Genomic DNA, 21,853 nt, shown 5'->3' with positions numbered 1-21,853 from the left:
TGTACAGCCTTACATTAGGGCCACCAGTACCAACAGGATGTTCTGTCCTCATCAACATCAGGATTTTCTTGAGTGCATATTGAATAACCTTGGTGCTTTCCTTGAGGATCACTTACTACATGGACAAAAATAAGGCAGTGTCAATACCAACAGAACATCTTCAATTTGCTATTACATCCCTTTCAGAATTCAGTGTCCTTCATAAAGGAATAAGGTCCACCGTTCACTGATTATATGCTTGTGGTCTTCGATGAACTTGGTTTGTTGTACCTTCATTTCCCATTCCATTGTTCTTGACCAGGGTATCAAAATTGGCATCTCATCCACAAAAAGACATGCAGGATTTATTATGGTGGTGGAGTTGTCGAGAGGGGATGATTAGATCGTAGATGCGTCAAGAAAAAATATATATATCAGGACACTGAAATCCTGCCAATCAAAGACTACAAAATAAGATTCTAGCCAATAGTTTGCGTCTCCACTTGGCAACTTGCTTTGTAAAACAATGAGCTCTTGTTGCAGCCAAAACAATTCTTCACATGGAGCAATTTGTAAAGAAGTTAACACTGATCACTGAGAACTGGTGTGGGATGGTGTTGCACAAGTAGTGGTGATTAAACATAGGAATGTAATACTTGACTTGTAGGGGCATGTAGATTTATCATTGGCACATGTGATCATGAACTGCAGAAGCAATGTACTTTGGGGATCTATAACACTGATTGGCTAATGATGGGAGTAGGCTTAGAAATGTGTTCAGACCACTTGTGGGGATGGGTCTTTTCTCTCACTGCTGATTGGTCTGGGAAGCGAGCCAGTGGTGACAAAGCTGTGGCTTGAGTCAGAGCGATTAAACCACTCTTCCCCAAATACAACACAACTTGCCTTACTTTCTGCACAAAGCACCTTTTAATATGGCAATGTGTTGCAGATCCTAATGAGTGTGTTTTTGAGAGAAGGAGACAAGGATAAGTTAGTGTATTAAAAGGCCAAATGTTTGTGTATGGTGTAGTTTTTCATAGCTGAGAGCCCAGAGTTGAGGTGCTGTGCAATCAATAGAACCATCTGCCATCTTGTTAGCACAGGATTTTGTTCTAATACTTTAGTCTGGCCTTTCCAGCTGGGATTTGACCATAATCAGCACAGCTGGTTAATGGTGCACATTCAGGTCAAGCCATCAAAGTCCTGACAACCACGGTCATATCAATGCCACACAAAAATGCATGGCTTCATCTTTTGCTAATGCCAATGCTTAAAAATAGAAGCACATAAAAGATTTTCAAGGTGGTCACTTGTCCCTTTTCACTGTGTGGGTCACTGTCACAAGGACCTTCTAATACCCCTATGGAAATCTAGAATATTTCTGCCATCATGGTTTCTCAGAAGTACTGTAGTCAACGTTCCTAGTGTGCAGATAAATCACATAATCACCTCGAAATAATCTGTACAGAGCCTCATCCTCAACACACTCCTAACGTGAAGCAATGATGGAATGAGGAAACCCTCCCCCTATTTCAGACACAGAACCTGAAGTGTTCAAACATAAGCCAAGCCAATGTTTCCATCATTACTTAGTCAACAATGAAACGGATGCCATATCAATATGTATACTGGCTTGCCATTTCCCTCTCAGATAAGTCACACATCCTTGCCTTAGGAGATGGAAGGTTGTCTGAGGCAAAGGGACAGGCGTGGAGCTGTAACATTCGTAGTTCTCTTCATGTTTTTGCTGACAGATTACAACAGCCAGCCTGCAATTTATGGACATTTTGGTGGAAGACATTTGTGCACATTCATTTTAAGATCTGGCTCAGATTTAGGCTGTCTGCGCCTGCATAGCTTGACCTTTCTAATTTAAATAATGATAATTGCAAATGGAAGCAAATGACTGTTAAATTTGTCATACTACATGAAGCCCTCAAACCATCACAAAAAAAAGCTGACAGCTCATTATATATCAGACAAGGCAATTTTCACTTTGGTTTCTGTACAAGGACAACATTCATCACTGTGCATAGACACTCATAGCGAATTTGTTCCAGAATTTCCAACATTGCAGAATGTAGTCATGGTAACCATATTTAAGGTGATTAGATAGATAGATAGATGGGTACTTTATTAAAGGGAATGTGCTACTGTCAAATCACTTCTGCCGGACACCACACCTTGAGCCAGTTAAGCTTTGCTTTGGTCAACCATTGCAGTGTCTGAAGCCTGTCCTCAGCCACTTGTGCTGTAGAGGTCTGAAACTGTAACTTCAAAATGCAAAAAGTAAAGAACACTGCAGGCAGATACCTGTGTCATTTAGCTCCACATGAGCCTTGCATTATTACTCAGTGCAAAACCTCAATGGCGTCTTCTCTCCCCCTCAGTCACACACACACACACACACACACACACACACACACACACAGAAACTGATAGGGCATGAACTTGATATGAGGGTGAAAAAATAGACCAGCTAGGCTAATGCTTTTGACATCTGTGTCCACTTGTCCACTATAGCACAGCGCAATATGGCCAAGGGAAAATGTGATGGAAGAACCTCTGTGAGGAGGAGCATTGTTGACCGAACAGAATCCTGCAATGCCGAGCAACTCAGACAGCAAACTCAGCACTCGAGATGACACAAAACCACCCAGTGTTTGTCCAAAACCCCCACGATGAACAGACATGCCCAAAAACATCTGCACTTGGCTGGGACGGAGTGGAAGTGGCCAGCAGTGTCATTTAGATGTGGTTATTACTAAGCCATCCAAATGATGTGATTATGTGTTGTTTCAAGGAAAGAAAAGCCGTATTGTTCTGTGGACAGGCTCGCTTTTGGTTCTGGGAAATCAACAGGAGAATACGTTGAAATCACATTCATTCATATTTGTGACACATTTAGCATTCTGCCTGCTCATGCCAAATGACAGAAACACATTTACTTACGGTGAGTAGTGTCCGGATGGAATTCACCCTGGGTCTAGATACATCGCATGAAATGTGGTTCACATAAACCTATTGCAAGTACTTTGAAAGAGTCTGGTATGAAACACATTGTAAGGGCATAATGGCCATATGGCTTCTGATTGGGAGGGAAAGTCCTTCTGCTCCACTGATATTTTCCCCACACACACACACACACACACACACACACACACACACACACACACACACACACACACACACACAACAGACTCAACTTCCAACACAGACACAATGCTTTGCTCTGTAAGCTATAGCTTAAGGAAAGACCTGCATTATGCAAGCCATCAGAGTCCTCTCCTACTGTACATTCCCATCATTTTCCTAGCCTGCAGATATGTAAAAAATGAGGTGGCACAATCTGTGAAACTGTGACTCGCTTAGTCATCCTCAACAGATGCACAAGTCCACGACAGTGCCGAGATGACTTGCAAATCTTTGGTCAGCACATTCTGTTTAGGTCTGCCTGCTAAGAGCCATAGCTACAGCGTCACGGCTGCTCTAATACAGAGAAACTATTCACACCACAATTTAACAAATGTTTACCACAGAGATTGTCAGAGCCTTGTCAGTGAAAAACGTGTTTATGTATAAATGTTTATCAAAAGCTCAAGGACAAAACACAATTTCCATTTTGATTACAAAAGGGCTCGTCAATCAAGTGCCTAAATACACTGTGAAGAATAATGTTTCAAGTTATTCCAAGGTTTTGAAAATATCTGCGAGAAAACATTGATGAAATGGCCTGAAGCCGGAATATTGTTAAAATCTATTTTAAATCACTTCCACACACAGACACACACAATATACAAAATAAATACAATATAAATATACACACGCACACTTCAAAGCTTAGCCTACCTCTATGGCTAAAAACCTGTATGATGATGGTCTTATCCGTCTCTTGGATTTTGATCCCACAAGGCGGAGACTGGCAGCAGGCAGTTGGCATGGACAGAAAGTGCTCTGTAAGTGGACACAATGATGCTCTCTCACCAACGCACCTTTGCACTGGCTACCTCTTGATCAAGTCAGAGTCCAAACCAGACCATGAATTAAAGCCACTTAACTGGAGTGCAGTCAAAAGTAGTCAGGTGGACTTGAATGGGAGGACAACAATGCCCTCACATGAGTAGTGGAGGAGGGAGTGCCTGTAGGTTCAGGGAAGCACAGCCTGCCAATACTCTAAAGCCTTTCTTTCAGTGGGGAAAGGAACACTTCCACAGGATGGAAGTACTATTTTGCAGTAGGTATTTGTGGACTGATATGGGCTTTCACGTTCTACAAAAGTGTCGGCAGAGCACAAGCGTGCTTATCCCTTCCTGTTTAAAGAAATAAAATAAAATTTTCCCCAAATGCACTTTTTCCTCCAGAGACAGGTTTTTGGCCTGACTGTGCGAAAGCCAAGATGATGATGATGATGACGCGAGGTCTCATTTCCAGCCAGCGATATTCTGAGTGTAACAGACCTTGACAGTGTGCTGGGCTTCAGTGCCTTCTGTGAAACCATCTGAAGCCCTAACCAATCCCCACATGTGACAGTCTTAATGCAATATTTAACACCAGAAATGGACTGCTGAGGGGCCTCTTGAAGCGGCAGACCGGGGCCCTTAGTCAGCCAAATTGCCTGCTCCAATCCTCTTCAGACCTAGCTTAAAATGTTGCATTAAAATGGTATTTAGATTGACGGTTCTCTCATCCATACATCTATATTCTGTGGAATTACAGTTGATAACCTCAAGGGACAGCCTCCTTGGCAAGCCCGAAACCAGTTCCAGAACACAAAAAAAAGGCAAATATTGAGTCCTGTGAAAGGGAAATGGGGTGGGGTGCCGTGAGAGCAAATTAGACATGCGCTCATCATTCCATTTTCACGTCAGTAGAGCGCCAGCTCTAGGGATAATCAATGCGAACTCCTAAATATAACCCTTACTGTAGGGGAAAGAAGAAAAGGGGGAAAACAACCACAGCTATTGGAGTCAGGCATCCTGTCAAGAGGCTGTGGTTTTGAGTGACAGCAACCCCACAGCCCTCCCAACCACGCATCCCCCAGACCCCCACCCCCACACGTCAGACATTTTCAGCAAGTATACATTTTTGCATGATGAAAACTGTGCCTCGGGTTTTCTCGGGAGGCTGCAGACGAAAGCTGAAACAAAGAGAACAGAGGGGTTTTCTTGGGTTTCTTTGTTTCACTGTGGTGAAGGAAATACGGTGGTATAAGCAAGTATTGCAGAGGTCAGCAGGCACTTTATGGTCCGTAAGGGAAGGCACGGCTCAAACAAAGATTTGGACATTTGTTCCATAGTCATTCTTCCCGAGCCCTGCACGAAGAAGATGTGCAAATGCCATAACACATTTGCAAAGAACGGATGGCTGCACAGTGCCTATGAAGGCTGCACAGTGCCTATGAAGACTACACAGTGCCTATGAAGGCTGCACAGTGAAGGCTGCACAGTGCCTATGACGGCTGCACAGTGCCTATGAAGGCTGCACAGTGCCTATGAAGACTACACAGTGCCTATGAAGACTACACAGTGCCTATGAAGGCTGCACAGTGCCTATGACGGCTGCACAGTGCCTATGAAGACTGCACAGTGCCTATGAAGACTACACAGTGCCTATGAAGGCTGCACAGTGAGGGCTGCACAGTGCCTATGAAGGCTGCACAGTGCCTATGAAGGCTGCACAGTGCCTATGACGGCTGCACAGTGAGGGCTGCACAGTGCCTATGAAGACTACACAGTGCCTATGAAGACTACACAGTGCCTATGAAGGCTGCACAGTGAGGGCTGCACAGTGCCTATGAAGGCTGCACAGTGCCTATGAAGGCTGCACAGTGCCTATGACGGCTGCACAGTGCCTATGACGGCTGCACAGTGTCTATGAAGACTGCACAGTGAAGACTGCACAGTGCCTATGAAGGCTACACAGTGTCTATGAAGACTGCACAGTGAAGACTGCACAGTGCCTATGAAGGCTGCACAGTGCCTATGAAGACTACACAGTGCCTATGAAGGCTGCACAGTGCCTATGAAGACTGCACAGTGCCTATGAAGGGTGCACAGTGCCTATGAAGGGTGCACAGTGCCTATGAAGACTGCACAGTGCCTATGAAGACTACACAGTGCCTATGAAGACTACACAGTGCCTATGAAGGCTGCACAGTGCCTATGAAGACTACACAGTGCCTATGAAGACTACACAGTGCCTATGAAGGCTGCACAGTGAGGGCTGCACAGTGCCTATGAAGGCTGCACAGTGAAGGCTGCACAGTGAAGACTGCACAGTGCCTATGAAGGCTGCACAGTGAAGGCTGCACAGTGAAGACTGCACAGTGCCTATGACGGCTGCACAGTGCCTATGACGGCTGCACAGTGAGGGCTGCACAGTGCCTATGAAGGCTGCACAGTGAGGGCTGCACAGTGCCTATGAAGGCTGCACAGTGCCTATGAAGGCTGCACAGTGTCTATGAAGGCTGCACAGTGCCTATGAAGGCTGCACAGTGCCTATGAAGGCTGCACAGTGCCTATGACGGCTGCACAGTGCCTATGAAGGCTGCACAGTGAAGACTGCACAGTGACGGCAGCCCAGTTTGGGAAGTATGGGGGAGCCCGGCATATAACGAGCTCCATATTTAACTGGCAGATTATTTCCTATGCACTGGGTGCAACAAATGCTTGCAGGATTGGCTACAGATATGAAGATTCTGTGAATATTCTACCATATTCAGCAAAAAGTAAACAGCACCCGCACAGCTGGGCAAGTTAGCGTTCCAGACAGAATTGGTCATCATCTGAAAGTCTGAAGTTATGTAGCCACATTAATGTTCAAAACTGAGCCGTTGTCAAGCTGAGGAGGATTGATCTGGCTGGTAAATCAGGACCTTTTTGTATTAGGCAAGATTAGCCCTGGCCAATAAAAAAAATAGAGATGCATGTTACAATAGAAATTCTCAATAGCAATAAGAAAATTGTTATATGAAAGCTTGGCTGGTTAAATGCAAATATGTCAGAAAAGCACATAATGAATATGCAAAGTTCGGTGGCATGGACAAATCCTGAGCATGCTCCCTCCCTGACTCATAAACGGCCAATTGCATGCCTTGATTATGCGGCATGTCGCGCAAACAGCCAATCATTTACCAGCTGTAATGCTCGGTTGCACCCTCGTGGGACGCGAGTGAGAAGATGAGTGCAGTTGGAAGGAAGCAAGGAAGAAACTCTTGTATAAAAAAAATTAATAACAAAAACCTCTCTATTTACTTATTTACAACAATAATAATAATAATAATATCATCACAGGTCAGTTCATCAGTTTGGCAGTTTTTAAAAGTTTGACCAGATCAGAGCCCAGGTGTGTGGAAGTTGTGTAGGAGTGTAACAGCTTCATCAAGACCGGGAACACAATAAACCTGTTTTATCTAGAGCTGTATAGGAAGGGAGTAGCGCCACTACAGTTGACTTATTGGAACAAGTCTTTTAGTACGGCAGCACTTCTCATTCTGCTCTTTCTTTAATATAGAGAGCCTTAAAGATGCAGTCTGGCTGTATAGCTCAATAAATAACCTGTTTGCTTGAGTGACAATCAAAATACTCTCCTCCCTTCCGTGCTCCCGAGGCAATGTGCCGATTGGCTGGACCTGTTTATGGCTCAGTTCAAGCCACTATGTTTGTTTCCCATTTACAGAGCCAAGACTCTGTACAAACAGTTTGGACTGCTAGAGGACCGGTAGGACCAATTTGCTGAATTTTACGAAGAAAAGTGTACTGGATTAGAATCGCGAATTGTACCTTTAAAAACGATCAATAATTATTGATATCGACTGATATGAAAAAAAATGATCGTGATGATGTTTTCAGTTCTATTGCCCAGCCCTAGGCTAGATGGCATGTTATAGTAATCAATAGGGATGCACGATAATATCGGCACGACATCGGTATCTGCAGATAAAAGCTTCAAAACTTAATTATCGGCATCTGCAGATATGAACATTTCTGCCGATGTACCCGGCCGATAAGGTGACATTCAAATTATGCGCACGTGAAGCAAATGTTTTGGTTACTATGAGTGCCAACAACGTAATTCAACACGTCGGCTGTGTGGCAGTACTTCACAGTATCAGAGGATGTTGACATGCTATTTGTCAGGAAACTTTTCAGGAGATGGAAGAGGTGACGACAGCTTGGCCGTAACGTAGGTTGCATGCATAGATGCAGACCACCTGCGTGCAACGCTTTGCAACATTACCTGTCACGCACTAATAGAAGTTAATAAGTTGCTAGTTAGCTAGACAACACTAGCTAGTTAGCTTGCATGCTACGTGACACCAGGAAAGTTGATGATCTCATTTGACGGGATGTGAAACGTTATGTCACGAGCCCACGCTATCTGTACATGGCTTACTTTTGCATATATGGAATTTATATAGCTAACTTGGCAATAACCTTACATAGATTAGTCTAGAAATCCTAGAAGGGATGTTATTAAACTGTAAGTCAGTTAACCAACGTTAGCTTGCCAAGTTAGCCAAGTTGCATTTCCAGAGTGTAGTTGTTCAAGTTCAAGGAGGTACTGTTCAAGTATGAACATTGTGACGTGAAAATATAAATAAATCTGCCATATTTTAAATCATTTCAATAGTTTGAGTGAATGGCTATTTATAAAATGATACAAATCAAGTTTTTGATGTCCCGTATCTACAGCAATACCCTATCATAATAACAGATTAATTCTAGTACAGGAGAGACTTTTCAATAATTAAAAAGCAAAAGGTGTATATATCGGTATCGGCAATCGGCCAAAATGAGCTTGTAAATATCGGCATATCGGATATCGGCTAAAATTCAATATCGTGCATCCCTAGTAATCAAGTTTGTGCATTCCGCTCCACAACCTATAGTACAACACACTACACACAGCGTACACAGACTGTATACCATAACTACACACTACCACAATGCTGGAACAGAGGTGAGCATTTATTTCCTCTAATTTCAAGGCTCATCATCTTCATGAAACAGCACACGCCATCAGATAGCCTGGTAGGCCTGTGACTCACTGAAGTCTGACACCCGGTGCTTACCCTGCTCTAGTCTACCTTGGACCGCGGCCCAGAGCGGAGCCCTTTGCCTCCGAATCACCCCGTCAAACTCGCTGCCTTTGGAGAAGGGCATGAGAAGCACACAGTTTCCAAATTGTGCCACTGTCTGTTTCATGAACAATGGAAAGAGAGAGCCCCGATGATTTTAGTACAACATAATGCCCATGCCTGAAGGTCCGTCCTTTCAGAACAAGGTTGGTGGGAAAGCCAAAATCATGCCTAAAGCTCTACCCCCTCTCACTTGCTCTCTTCAATCTAATTCTCTTTTTTGGGTTATTCGAAGCACTTCCCCTCAAAGTTCATTCGCTTGATCTCTTATTCATTCAAGACCAATGAGGTCATGTAGTAATCTTTTTTTGAATCTGTACCTTTGCTCAGCAGTGATGTCTGGATGAATGTGCCTGGAGGAAAACATTCACTTGCTGATACTAGCTCTCTTGTTTCTCATGAACACCATTCATCTTTTGGAGTTCCTCGATTTAGGGAGAACAACCTCCAGTTAATCACTGTGAAATACAGGCAAAATGGGAAAATCCTTGAGGGACAAATCAAAAATGAAATCGATGCAATCAATGAAATAAATCCAGACTTCAAAACAGAATATAAACCATTAGCGTGGAGAACTTGCCTTTCGGATTTTACATTGACGAAATCTTGGCCAACAATGCCTTCTCTTTTGCACGGGGCGAAGACGTCTCTCAATGGAGTGAGCTTTACTACTCTGTCTGCCTCGCCACTCTGCTTTTAAAACCCATGACACACTGTTTCCAGTCTCCAAGTCGGCCTCTGCAGAGATTTACTAACTTCTCCATAGGGAAACTCTTCCTTTTAAAAAAAGAACTGTGCTGAGGGATTTCTGTGACCAGGGCAACCACAATGAGACACAAGCTTTCTGCATGCCGCTCAGCATTCTGACAAAACCCACAGAACGCTGAGAGCCCTTTTTCTGCTCACTGGAAAGATAGAGGGGAAAAGAGGATGAAAAAGGGGAGGAGGATGAAGGGGAGGAGGATGAAGGAGAGAGAGAGAGGGAGAGAGAGAAGAAAAAAAAGGACAATGAGGACCAGAAAGCTAGGGGAAGTATGCAGAGGGAAGCCCCAGGTGGGATTGTGCTGCTAGGCCATTGGACAGAGACACAATTCTGGGTGAGGTTCTCATTTTTTTTAAATATGACATTGCCAAGGACAACAAGCAAGGGATAACACACACACACACACACACACACACACACACACGTCCCACTTTTCCTTTCCTTCTCAGATTTCTCTCTCTGGTGACAGAAGGCAGAGGTCAGAAAAGCATATTTTTGGAGCTGAAAGGACCTTCAGAAGAATACGGAGGAAAAAAGCAAAGAAAATTCTGCAGAAACCTGTTTTGGCTCTGTTCATATGAATTGTGTCCTGTGTTTCTCTTGGCTTCCACCTTTGCTAAAATGGGACAAACCATGAAAAGCAACCAGGACAGGATGAAGGAGGTTCAATTAAATCCGTTTCAAGTGCATCGTCATATTTCAACACCACACCAATAGGTACCGCTCAAAGCCATTTGATGACTGATGAACAACTTCCCATGGTAAATTTGCACTTAAGTAGGGAAGGCCTCCGACAACAGAACACAGCAGATTTGATCTATCTGGCATTTGAACCGAGAGCTGAAGTGCTTTGACTTGCCCAGCTTCTTAGGGGCCTTGCCCACTTGTGCGTCTTCTTCTTAAGTATTGTTTCTCAAGACCTAAACAAAGCGCGGGGTCATTCATGTCATCAGAAAGAGAGCCCCAAAGACTGAATGCGTTTGGTACAGCACAGCGCATCATTGAGCTTGCCACTGGTAACTGGGTCAGCAGCACACAGGGATTCAATGACAAACCACCTCCAAGGAAGAAGATCTCTTATTCATGGGGGTTTAGGGAGGACAAAAGATGATGCTGCTGGAGCTTTCAATGGCTGGATCTTTCCTCGGAGATGCCAATAATGACGGCAACAGAGACCTGAGATTCCACGGTTTTCTTTCCACTCCTTGAAAAGCAACCTTTTTTGCCTCACAAACTCTAAGGTCTTAGATTGGTCTCCCTGCTAATGTTGTTGGCGATCATCACGCTGCAGACACAGCGTGCAACTATCTGCAGAATGTCCCTCTTCAGCATGAGGGTGTGTGTGTGTGTGTGTGTGTGTGTGTGTGTGTGTGTGTGTGTGTGTGTGTGTGTGTGTGTGTGAATAGCTTGCTCACTGTAAAAGGAGGGGCAACACTACACCCTTCACAAAAGTGTCACAAAGTAGCAGTTTGAAGGTTGCCAATCAACACACGAAGTTTAGTTGTATGATATCCAATAAGGAGGAAGAGAGGCAATCAGGCTGGCCAGCAGCAGTTCTGAGAGGCGGCAGCACCAGAGGACGCTGGCGGAGAGGAGAGGAAGGTAAAGGGGAGACAGGGGCAGTCTGCAGTGGGCGGAGCCTCATTCATGACACAGGAACTCAAGGACAGATTTCTGACAGTTCAATTTCAAGAGGGCTGGGACGCTGGTGATAAATATTCCAGCTTTTGATTGATGGCTTTTTTATATTTTTTGACGCGCTCCCGTTTGTGGGTTTTTTCCACCTGTGATTGTCTGAAGTAGTTTGCGCACCCTGACATTAACTTGACAACAGTTACAGAGTAAATTTGATGTTGAAATGGGCCTTTTTTTTTTTTTTTGCTACAATAGTTGTAGTAGAAACATTGTATTACTATGAACAGAACTCAGAAGAGCATTTAGAGGGAGTCATTTGAACCTTCCCTATAGCATGACAAAGAAATAGGACCACGTAGCATCAACAACTGCCCTAATGCCAGATATCCTATGAGATGTGAGCGATGGAGATTATGCTCACACTCACCTCCCCCAAACACAAACCATTAAAAAAATGATATTAATGCAGTCATTTCGGCATATTGATTAAGTTCTACAGGGGCTATAATGGAAGCTATAAGCCCTACAGAATAGGTCTATAGAGCCAAATGCCTGTTGCTTAACTTCCATCATCAGATTTGTCAAAACTCAGAGGCAACACTAAAATAAGAACCACTCTGGTCTATTTCCGTCCCTCTGCACTAAAAAAGGGCAGACATTTTAAATAAGATGGGAGAAATAATGCATCAGGAGTTCTGCGGTGATCAGAATATGAAAAAGAAGTGATTCCATCAAGTCCTGAATACATGAATATGGAAAATAAGCTAATGGCGTCACAGCGCTCATAAAAAGGCATGCAGAGGGAAGTCAGGAAGAAGTCCCAGAACAAGAAGTTCACTTCTAGTTAGGCTAATTCCATCACGGATGAATGGCTGCATGAAGAACGTTTCAAACATCTCAGATGATTTCCGTACTCAGATGAAAGAAAACTAAACTAAGTATTTCCTGTCTATACTATGACCTTGTACTTGCAAGTATGTGATCCACACCTACTGCATTTCCAAAGAATAACAAAAACTCCACTCTGGGGACATTAGCTGACATTTACTGTACGCCACTGGAGAAATGGGGATCACACTGATCCACGGTAGTACCATAATTTCCCAATTATAAACCGCACTGTTTATTAACCACATGACAGTATTTTATGTTTTTTCAACATGTGTGGGCATGAGAGAGAGAGAGAGAGAGAGAGTGTGTGCACTGGTTACAGAGTGTGTCATCGTTGGCATCTGGTGGTGGCTAGCTAGCTAATTCACGAAGCCCCAAATGTTTTCAACTCTTAGCAACGCCCTGGTGTTACACACTGCAAATGCCTTCTAATTTAACACACTTTTACTTGTTTTGAAGGTAGTTGGAAAATAAAAGGTTTTTGACTTTTTATAAATGTTATAATTGAGTTACGTTATTTTTAAATAACTCAGCCCAACTAACAAAAAGATGAGAAAGTTTTCAGTTCATCACAGTCAACTTAAAGCTCTCAGATGAACAGTATTTAGTCTATTCGGACATACAATGCTAACCTAAGGCTGAGATCATGATAATCTGCCACCACGCCACCCCACTGACTGTAGGATTACCATGGCCAATTTAACCTCATCACCAGCTATTTCTGATTGCATTGATGCAATGCTCATATCTTGACAGAGAGAGAGGGGGGGGGGGGGGGGGGGAGTGTTGGTGATTTGTAGACGCAAATGACAAAGACAAGATCACACCTGAATAAGCACAACCATCAGAACATCCAAACACCTGAACACCTGAATAAGCACAACCATCAGAACATCCACACACCTGAATAAGCACAAGCATCAGAACATCCAAACACCTGAATAAGCACAACCATCAGAACATCCACACACCTGAATAAGCACAAGCATTAGGGCTGAACGATTAATTGCATTTGCGATTTAATCGCGATATGATAGAACACGATTTTATAACCGCAACGTTCGCGATTAAAAAACGTGGTAAAAAAAAAAAAAAAAAAAATTTTTTTATAAGATGGTACATTTTGCACACAGTGTTTTAAAAAGTGCATGCCTAGTGTTTATACTTAAAATGACTTTTTTTAAATGACTTAAATGCACACTGGCAAAGTCACCGATTTGTTGTTCTTGTTTCTGTAATGAGCAGTTAAATAAAAATGTAAAATGTGGGAAAGAATATTTTACACTAAATGTATCTAATATCGTGTTGGTCATATTTAAATCATTCATTACGTTTTGTTGGGGAAAAAAAGAGGATACAAAAAAAAAAATCGCATATTAAATCGCAATCGCAATATTTTGGTAAAAAATCGCAATTAGATTATTTTCCCAAATCGTTCAGCCCTAACAAGCATCAGAACATCCAAACACCTGAATAAGCACAAGCATCAGAACATCCACACACCTGAACACCTGAATAAGCACAAGCATCAGAACATCCACACACCTGAACACCTGAATAAGCACAAGCATCAGAACATCCAAACACCTGAATAAGCACAAGCATCAGAACATCCAAACACCTGAATAAGCACAAGCATCAGAACATCCAAACACCTGAACACCTGAATAAGCACAAGCATCAGAACATCCACACACCTGAATAAGCACAAGCATCAGAACATCCACACACCTGAACACCTGAATAAGCACAAGCATCAGAACATCCAAACACCTGAATAAGCACAAGCATCAGAACATCCAAACACCTGAATAGCCAAGTCAGATTGTCAAGCAAGGGCAAAATTGAATCTGTGTCTGCAGATAATGTCAATCACACAAATATGCTTAAGGGCAAGGTTCTAAAAAGGTTTTAGATTGTACCAACTGTATGCCACTAGAGAAATGGGGGATCTCACTGAGCCACGGTAGTAGCATAAAATCCTAATTATAAACCGCACTGTTTATTAACCACAAAAAAGCTTTTAGAACATTTGTATGGGTTTGGAGTAGGACTAGATCTGGAGATTCGTGCCTGTGCTATTGTGGAACATCCCTATTTTAGTCAGTCAACAGCAGCCAGAGGGGAACTGGATCTGATAAATGAAGCCCCGGAAATCCCCATGAACATTTCATTTGTTGTGACATGAGATAATATAACACAGTATCTGGTGCTATCATTAGTCACCAAAGAGCCTACTTCATCCTGCTAAACAATGCGTTACCAGCATGGCTGCCAAGGGGGGGAAACCACCGTGAATGCTTCCTAGTCAGAGGGCTGCATCCTAGAAGGTAACGGAGTTCTATGAATGGGGGTTAGGAGCAACATGGACAATAAAATTCTGAGAGCAGATTTCTGACCCATTTTCATTGATTGATTGATTTCATTCAATGATTCTTGAGAACTATCTGCACCACCACCAGAGGAAGGTGTGGGAATTAAAGCAAGATTATGCAACAATTTAGTATGCTTTTAAAGGGAATTAGCTTTGCGATCATCTTCAGATTAATTTGGATGGTATAGAGTTATATGAAGGACAGATAAAACACATGCTGTTCACACAAGTCATCCAGGATATGCCCTATGTAGTTCTGTGTTTCAGGTAAGAACACCTGCGAGAATATAAGAAAAGTTTCCACAGCACGACATCGCCAACTATATCGGTAAAAGACGTGTTGGCAAGCTTTAATCTGTGACAGCTGGGTTGTTGGTGATGTTTGCGAGTTTTTTAAACACCTTTTGGGAAATATCTTCATAGTTTCAAACAAAAACTCCTTACTGCTACTTTAAGGCATAGAAAAGAACACATTTGAACAGAACCATTTCACTAAAAGGGGGACAGGTGCTTGGATTGTCAGACGTATTGGAATAAATTGGGCACAGCCAACATTCACCCCAGCACTGCTAAAAGAAGCTGCAGGGAATGTGCAAGTATAAATATTGGAGAGGCAGTCAACAGCCTAGCTGTTACACAACCCAACCAGTCATTTAATTATTGTTCACCATGTCGATTCATGTATATTATGTTATTTCAAGGATTTCTTGACATTCCAGAGAGTGCCATTAGACAAATTAGACCACTGATATTACAAGGCTAATCTGTTAACAGCCAATTTAACAATCAAGTATTTAGCTGAGTACCAAGTACAACCCAATAGGATAATTGATGTTTCTCTTCTCTTTTTTTCAGGCAGATAAAATCAAACACAAGCTCCAGTCAAAGAAACTATGTTGCAATCTCTGCATAACCGCAACGCGAAGGTTTCCTGTAGGATGGAATGTTGGCCATCTTCCCCGCTAAACTAAACAATTCAGTGTTAGTAAACGTTACTTCACTCAGCCCAACCAGAGTTTCTTGCTAATCATTTACATGGTCAGCATCTTCGCTTGTTTAATTAGCCACCGTTGCCATAAAGTATGTTCCCTGATGTATTACACCCACTAGAATGCTTTTAAAAAAACACTGTCTGAGTATTTTCAAGTAATTGACAATTGTTGCAGTTTAACGTTACCTTAGAAAGAAACGTAGGTTAGCTATCGAGCTAGTGGGCTTGTCCGACGTTAGCTTAACTAACGCTGGCGAAAGCCATGTAAGATACTGAGGTAAATTGTGTGCTATACAGTTGTTTGCGTTTCCGAAATCATTAACAAAAAATGCAAAATATCTAAACCTACTTGGGAACCTGCTACTAATTCTTAAGGGACCAATACATCTTGACCAACTTACCCCTAACTGTAACTTCACCCAAGACTGCCACACAAGAAAGCTGACGGCTAGCCAGCTAGCTAGCTAACAGTTATCTAGCGGACTGTCATGCCTTTGTGTGACATACGTTAACGATAGCAGTCTCAAGCTTGCCGTCCACCTAACTATCTAAAAGTCTTTATGCCACACGGGTCAGGGGAATTAGTGGAGGATGTTTACCAAACCAGCATTAACGACTCAAGTTAACCTGTAAGTTGACAACCAGTCATCCAACTAACAGGTTAACAGCAATGCTAATACTACCGCAGACAGTTAACTATTGGGCTAAGCTAGCGACATTTCCATCACATTTGCCAACTGAGGTTAGCGACAAAAATCTAGCCAGCTAGTTAGCTAGCACAAGCTAAGAAGAGACACCTACGTTAGCCCAACATACCTGAGTTAAGTTTGATGTCTTGCGTTTGATTGTCCCCTTGTTTTACTTCACACGGCTTTGAAACTCCAGGCTTCAAGTTAGTTCCCAATTCAACAATCACGTTGGATGTGACTGTATCGGCTAAGGGTTAATTATGAGGCTTGATGAAGTCGCCTGGCTTGCATAGGTAGCCCACTTGCCCAGCTAGCGAACACTAGCTTACTAAATACACACTGCCGTAGTTCTTGCATTCGTCCTCGTCATCTTGACAATTGGTTTTCCACAATCATAGTGTGCGATACTTTCTTTCCCTCTCTTCAAACGGAACTCGAGAGAATGTTCTGCTGAATGCATTGATTTTTCTAACACATCAAGCTCTATCTGGTCAAAGTCCAATGCAAGCTCTTGTTATGTTGATCCACGGCCACTCATTCGTTGGTAGACAAGGAAATGAAACGTAAAAGCAAACTGGCTAGATAGCCTGTGAGCTACCAGTCAGCTAACCAGCTGACGAATGAGAAAAGTCGACTGTTGCATTTTTTCGACCAAGTAAGGCAGGGGCTCCCACTCGCGGTGGTCGGCATCCTTGCAAATAATATTGTCTGCTACGTACACGCCAGATGGGCACCTAGCATCTACGGTGTTTCTGGGAAGTTTAAAATTCACTAAAGCAGTTATAAAGAACGTGTGTTTCAGCTGTTCATCGTTTTCTTTTAAAATAGACTACATGTATTCCACTATTCTATTTTTATGGATGAGGCTTCGCCTGTGCCACGACCTGAGACATATGATAAGCTAATACGAAAATTAAACAAGAACATCTTAAACATCCTTTTGCTAGATCATGACTTTGGCCAGGTCTAATAACCTTCGAATGGTTAAATATTGTGTAAGGAAGTCTAAAATGTTTACATTTATTTGGATAATAAAAGTTAAGTTACTTTTTAATTAACAGAATGGTAGTAGTGATAGAACGCAGCCTATTTAAGCAATTCAGAAGCCAAGGAGACTTTCCTGATCAGCAGCACCCGAGTTCAGATATGTTAAATTCACTTGTCATGTATGCGTTTACATCTTATCTATGAAGAGCTTGCACAATCAATAGCAATAAAAAGTGAATTTAAGTATTACGTTCGACCATCAACTATGTGACATACTTTGTCAGTAACGTAGCCTACAAAGTCATGCAACTCAAAGTAGGCTATAGCCTACGTCTGAACACTGATAACGGAGGGAGAGTATGCAGGCCAGGCAGATCTGTCTGATGCTGGTCTGGTTTATTTGCACGTGTGTGAGCTGCAGTTTTCCGTCACAGTTATAGACACTGCAATGCCGTTATGATTCCAAAAGAGTGCGCCATATTAACACTAATTTAAAGTCTCATGTGCCTCAGTTCAGGGACATTTAGTTGATAAGTGTACGTATATATCTCTTGGTTTCTGAGCAGAGAGTGCCGTGGGATCATAGTTTCAGTATGGACGGTATAGACACATGGGGACCACTCTAATTGTAAGATACTTATTGATAAAAAAAAACGATATCATTGTACTGTAAGGCTCTCTTTTCAACCATGTACGCAGCAAGAACCATTGCTGAAAGTGTGTGTGTGTTTGAGTGTGTGTGTGTGTGTCCACATGGGCTTGCATGTGTCGAGGGGGTCCTCTGATTCTGGTTACTCCTGTTATAATGACTCAAAACAGGTATGGCATGAAATAATCTAACTCTCCCGTGCCCAGACCAAAGGCAGGTCAGCAGATGTATGGGAGGATCAGAGAGAGCAGATGTCTTCCTGCATCTTCACCTGGTCTTCATTAGGTCACATGTGAGATGAAAGATGTAAAAAGCTTCTGTGGTAGGTTTACTGACCAAATCTCCCTATTGCAGGACAAGAAATCTTTTCATTCTGAAATGGATTTCTGTTTTGCAGTTACAGTTCTAAATGCACGTTTAAAATACTTCTATTGTTCTGTTCATGTATTGGTTGCGTGTCTGGTTCTCAGTAAAGCTCTGCCCATTAGAAGTGAGTTACTTTGAGTGAAAAATAAAACGATGCAGTTCTGCAATCTACTTACAATTTCTTTCAAATATGATTCAATGAAGATGACATCTCAGGGGACATTCTGTTTCGCCTGGGAGAAACAACAGTTTTTAAAGGCAGTTATGTAACTAACCAAAAGCCTTTGTTCAAAATGTGACTTAAAGCAGATAAGTGAAAGAACAAAATGAGCAAAAGTATAATAGTTGCTCCGAAGTGGAAGATCACCCAGTGGCAAAAGACTCCATTTCCAACACAGAAAGGTACAAGCTAGGGTTAGTACTGTTCTTCTTAAGACACTGACTGCACAACCCAGCAGCACTGTCTGAGCATTACGTGAGGAGCTGAGGAGCACTCAGTGCACTTTCACCTGGCCCACCTGCCCGCTTGTTCAAACACCTTGTTGCCACATGGATGTTTTGCCATCCGCAGTGACCCATGGCGCCGTGTCTGGGCCTCTGACAGGTGACACAAAAGCACAGGTGGCCTCCTCCCCTCTCTCCCCGCTGCCAGCCTTTGATCTGTTCACCTAATCAGATCACTCGCAATTAGGCCACAATTGTAGCTGAGCAGATACAGAGCCACAGAGCCAGGTGTTTCTCCTGTCAAGTTAAAAATGGCTTTACTAAGGCTTAGGTGTGTGTGTGTGTGTGTGTGTGTGTGTGTGTGTGTGTGTGTGTGTGTGTGTGTGTGTGTGTGTGTGTGTGTGTGTGTGTGTGTGTGTGTGTGTGTGCGCGCGCGCTTGCTTGTGTCTGTGCGTCTGTGAGTTACAGATCAGGGGAAACATAAGATGACAACCGGGCAGCTTGATAAAAAACTCCCATAAAGCACATCAGTCCACGGCCCTGCGTTGAGCTCACCGCAGGAGTATTACACAGCAGAACTGATGAGGTAAAATGCAGATCATTTAGCCTCACAAAGACAAAGGCCATGTACCATTTTGGGCAGTTTTTATGTTGCTAGATCAAATGCTTCCATGATGTAATTTAAAACTCAGATGACGAGATTAAGGCAGGACCAAGGTTGGTAGATCATTGAGGAGAGGCAGACATCTTTCTGTTCCCTAACTTTGAAATACATGCCTAATATACAGGGTATTTGTCGAATTGTGTGTGTGTGTGTGTGTGTGTGTGTGTGTGTGTGTGTGTGTGTGTGTGTGTGTGTGTGTGTGTGTGTGTGTGTGTGTGTGTACAGAAAAGGGAGCGACAGATAAAGTGATAGATGAATGAAGGGCGCACAAGAGACTGACAGGGTATCTCTAGCCCCACCCACAATTCGGGGCCATCACTGTGGTCAATTTCACAGGATGTGCGGAGATGTTCTCCAGCACTCTTGAGAGTGGAGCTCAGGGGTTTGCACACACGGACACCCCTCTCTCCCTCCATCTCTCTCTCTCCACCATACACAGACACAGACACACACACACACACACACACACACACACACACAAACACACACACATACCATTTTTAACATAACCACCCAGGTCCTGGTCCTGGTGTGGTTCACAGCTGGGATGATGGCTCTGCTGAGAGGGGCTACGCAGCCACTGGCTCTGGGCCGAGCTAAAGGCATTCTGCAGGAGCAGCGCTCCAGTATCTACAGCAAGCCTCCCAAGAACAAGATCGGAGCCGGGGTAAGTGATGATGAGTTTTAACTTAACTAAAGTTTCTAAAGATTTGGGCATTTTTCCTAACTGAGGTGATGTTTGGAATTGTCTTGCTGGAAAAATCATTCATATGACAAACGATGATACTTTTTATTTCACTTGATGACAGAAATGACACGTAAATAAATCCTGATGCCCTGGTATGACATGGTGTTTACACACTCAATGCAATTGTTGATGGCTAATGAAAAATATAGCTAAACATCACACTTGAGGGAAAATCACGGAAATGTTTTCTATGTCAGAATTTCTTTTTCTGTCTATTTTGTTTTGTGTTTAGATTTATGTTTGAACCTTATTATACATTTGGCATTTGGCTAATTTAACTTCTACATAAGAAGAAAAGCTTTAAAAATAACTTGATTTTTATTCTATGTAGAGATACAAATATAACAAGTTATATTTACATGACCAGGAATCAAGTGTGGATTTTTATTTATATTCAAGGTCTAAAATCTAAAACAGAATGTGCTATATACATATCAAACAGACATGTCATTATCAAGTCAAGGACTAAATGTAGTTTGACAAAACCAGAAAGCCTGAAGCACTGCTGAAATTGTACAGTTTAACATGTATGATACTTATGAACATGAGATGGAAATGAAAAGTGTCTTTCATTTTCGTCCTCAGCAAAGTTTCTTCATCATGTCCGTGTTCGCTGTGGCCATGCTAGTTCCAGCCGGCTGGATCATGCACCATCTTCCCGAATATCGCAAAAGATCTCGGCCCCCACCCTGATGAGGAAGTTGGAGTTCTATGTGGGGTTACCTCCTCCTCCTTCTCCCACCGTACTCAGTTAACCCGGCTGCCTCTGAGTCCTTATCCACCTCCACTTGATATACCTCCAATTTCCAGAGCCACCAGATGGAAAATGCTAAAGGGATGCATTAACCGACCCCTGAATGGATGCGACAACCAACTGCTCAAAAAAACAACCTCACAATCGAAAACCTTGGCAAGAAAACTGTCCAAGACATTTTCCCTTTAAATGTTATGTCAGTAAGCGAAAGATTCCATCAATGGTATGTCTTGGTGTTTAAGGCCTTGGAAATGTGGCCCCTATTGTCACTGCAGTGCTCACTAGCAATGACACGTACAATGTATACAACTGCAAATTCATTTTTCATTGTTAATAAAGCTAAGCCATGTGTGCAAATTGTGTCTGAATCTTGCCTGTTATATTGGAATTGTCATTAACTTTCCTGATATCACGTGTGGTGGTCTCCGAGTGTTTTTTGATCACTTAATGGCGTTTTTTTTAAGTGAAGGCAACCATTTTTAATAGCATTCTCGAATTCATTTTGGCATATGGTCATGTGAAAGACCAATAAACACACCTGTTGTTCCCATAACCCCAGGCAATTAATTATGCAGTTATCCAGGTCCAAACCCCTGTGAAACTGTAAAAACAATATGTTGCCAAAACACATCAGTTAGCAAGCTAGCAACCTTTTTATCAGTATCAGCTGTGCTGTTGTTGGTGTTTGCAAGGCAAGTCTGTTGATTAGCTTGCTAATTATGGACAAAAACTCTGCTAAAAAAACTGGCACTTTAATAACTACTGTTATTCAAATCT

At 42.6% G+C, this 21,853-nt stretch overlaps 2 protein-coding genes across 3 annotated transcripts in view; one reads left to right on the top strand and one right to left on the bottom strand.

Moving 5' to 3' along the window:
• btbd7 (BTB (POZ) domain containing 7) overlaps positions 1-17,112 on the bottom strand; it is a 61,752-nt gene extending 44,640 nt beyond the window's left edge. The window contains exon 1 of one of the 2 annotated variants that reach the window (XM_031581870.2): positions 16,592-17,112. The gene's annotated coding sequence lies outside the window, so the exon portion shown is untranslated. The remainder of the gene's footprint in view (positions 1-16,591) is intronic. The other variant, XM_012823956.3, reaches the window with a different exon arrangement.
• Positions 17,113-19,910: 2,798 nt separating this feature from the next.
• si:dkey-85n7.8 (COX8 domain-containing protein) lies at positions 19,911-21,433 on the top strand. Its single transcript, XM_012823891.3, has 2 exons — positions 19,911-20,241; positions 20,908-21,433. The coding sequence occupies exons 1-2, from the start codon at positions 20,122-20,124 to the stop codon at positions 21,013-21,015; spliced, it is 228 nt and encodes a 75-aa protein (XP_012679345.1). The 5' UTR covers positions 19,911-20,121; the 3' UTR covers positions 21,016-21,433.
• The last annotated feature ends 420 nt before the right edge of the window (positions 21,434-21,853 follow it).

This window comes from Clupea harengus, chromosome 15 (genome assembly GCF_900700415.2).
Source record: "Clupea harengus chromosome 15, Ch_v2.0.2, whole genome shotgun sequence".
NCBI lineage: Eukaryota > Metazoa > Chordata > Actinopteri > Clupeiformes > Clupeidae > Clupea > Clupea harengus.
Note: the sequence above shows the minus strand (reverse complement) of the source record. Positions and strands in the feature narration are given on the sequence as shown.

What these genes read in the sequence shown, in the direction of transcription:
- si:dkey-85n7.8 (XM_012823891.3), top strand. Translation starts at nt 20,122, where the DNA reads ATGATGGCTCTGCTGAGAGGGGCTACGCAGCCACTGGCTCTGGGCCGA. An exon ending in AGAACAAGATCGGAGCCGGG is followed by an intron (nt 20,242 to 20,907) that starts GTAAGTGATGAT and finishes TTTCGTCCTCAG; the next exon opens with CAAAGTTTCTTCATCATGTC.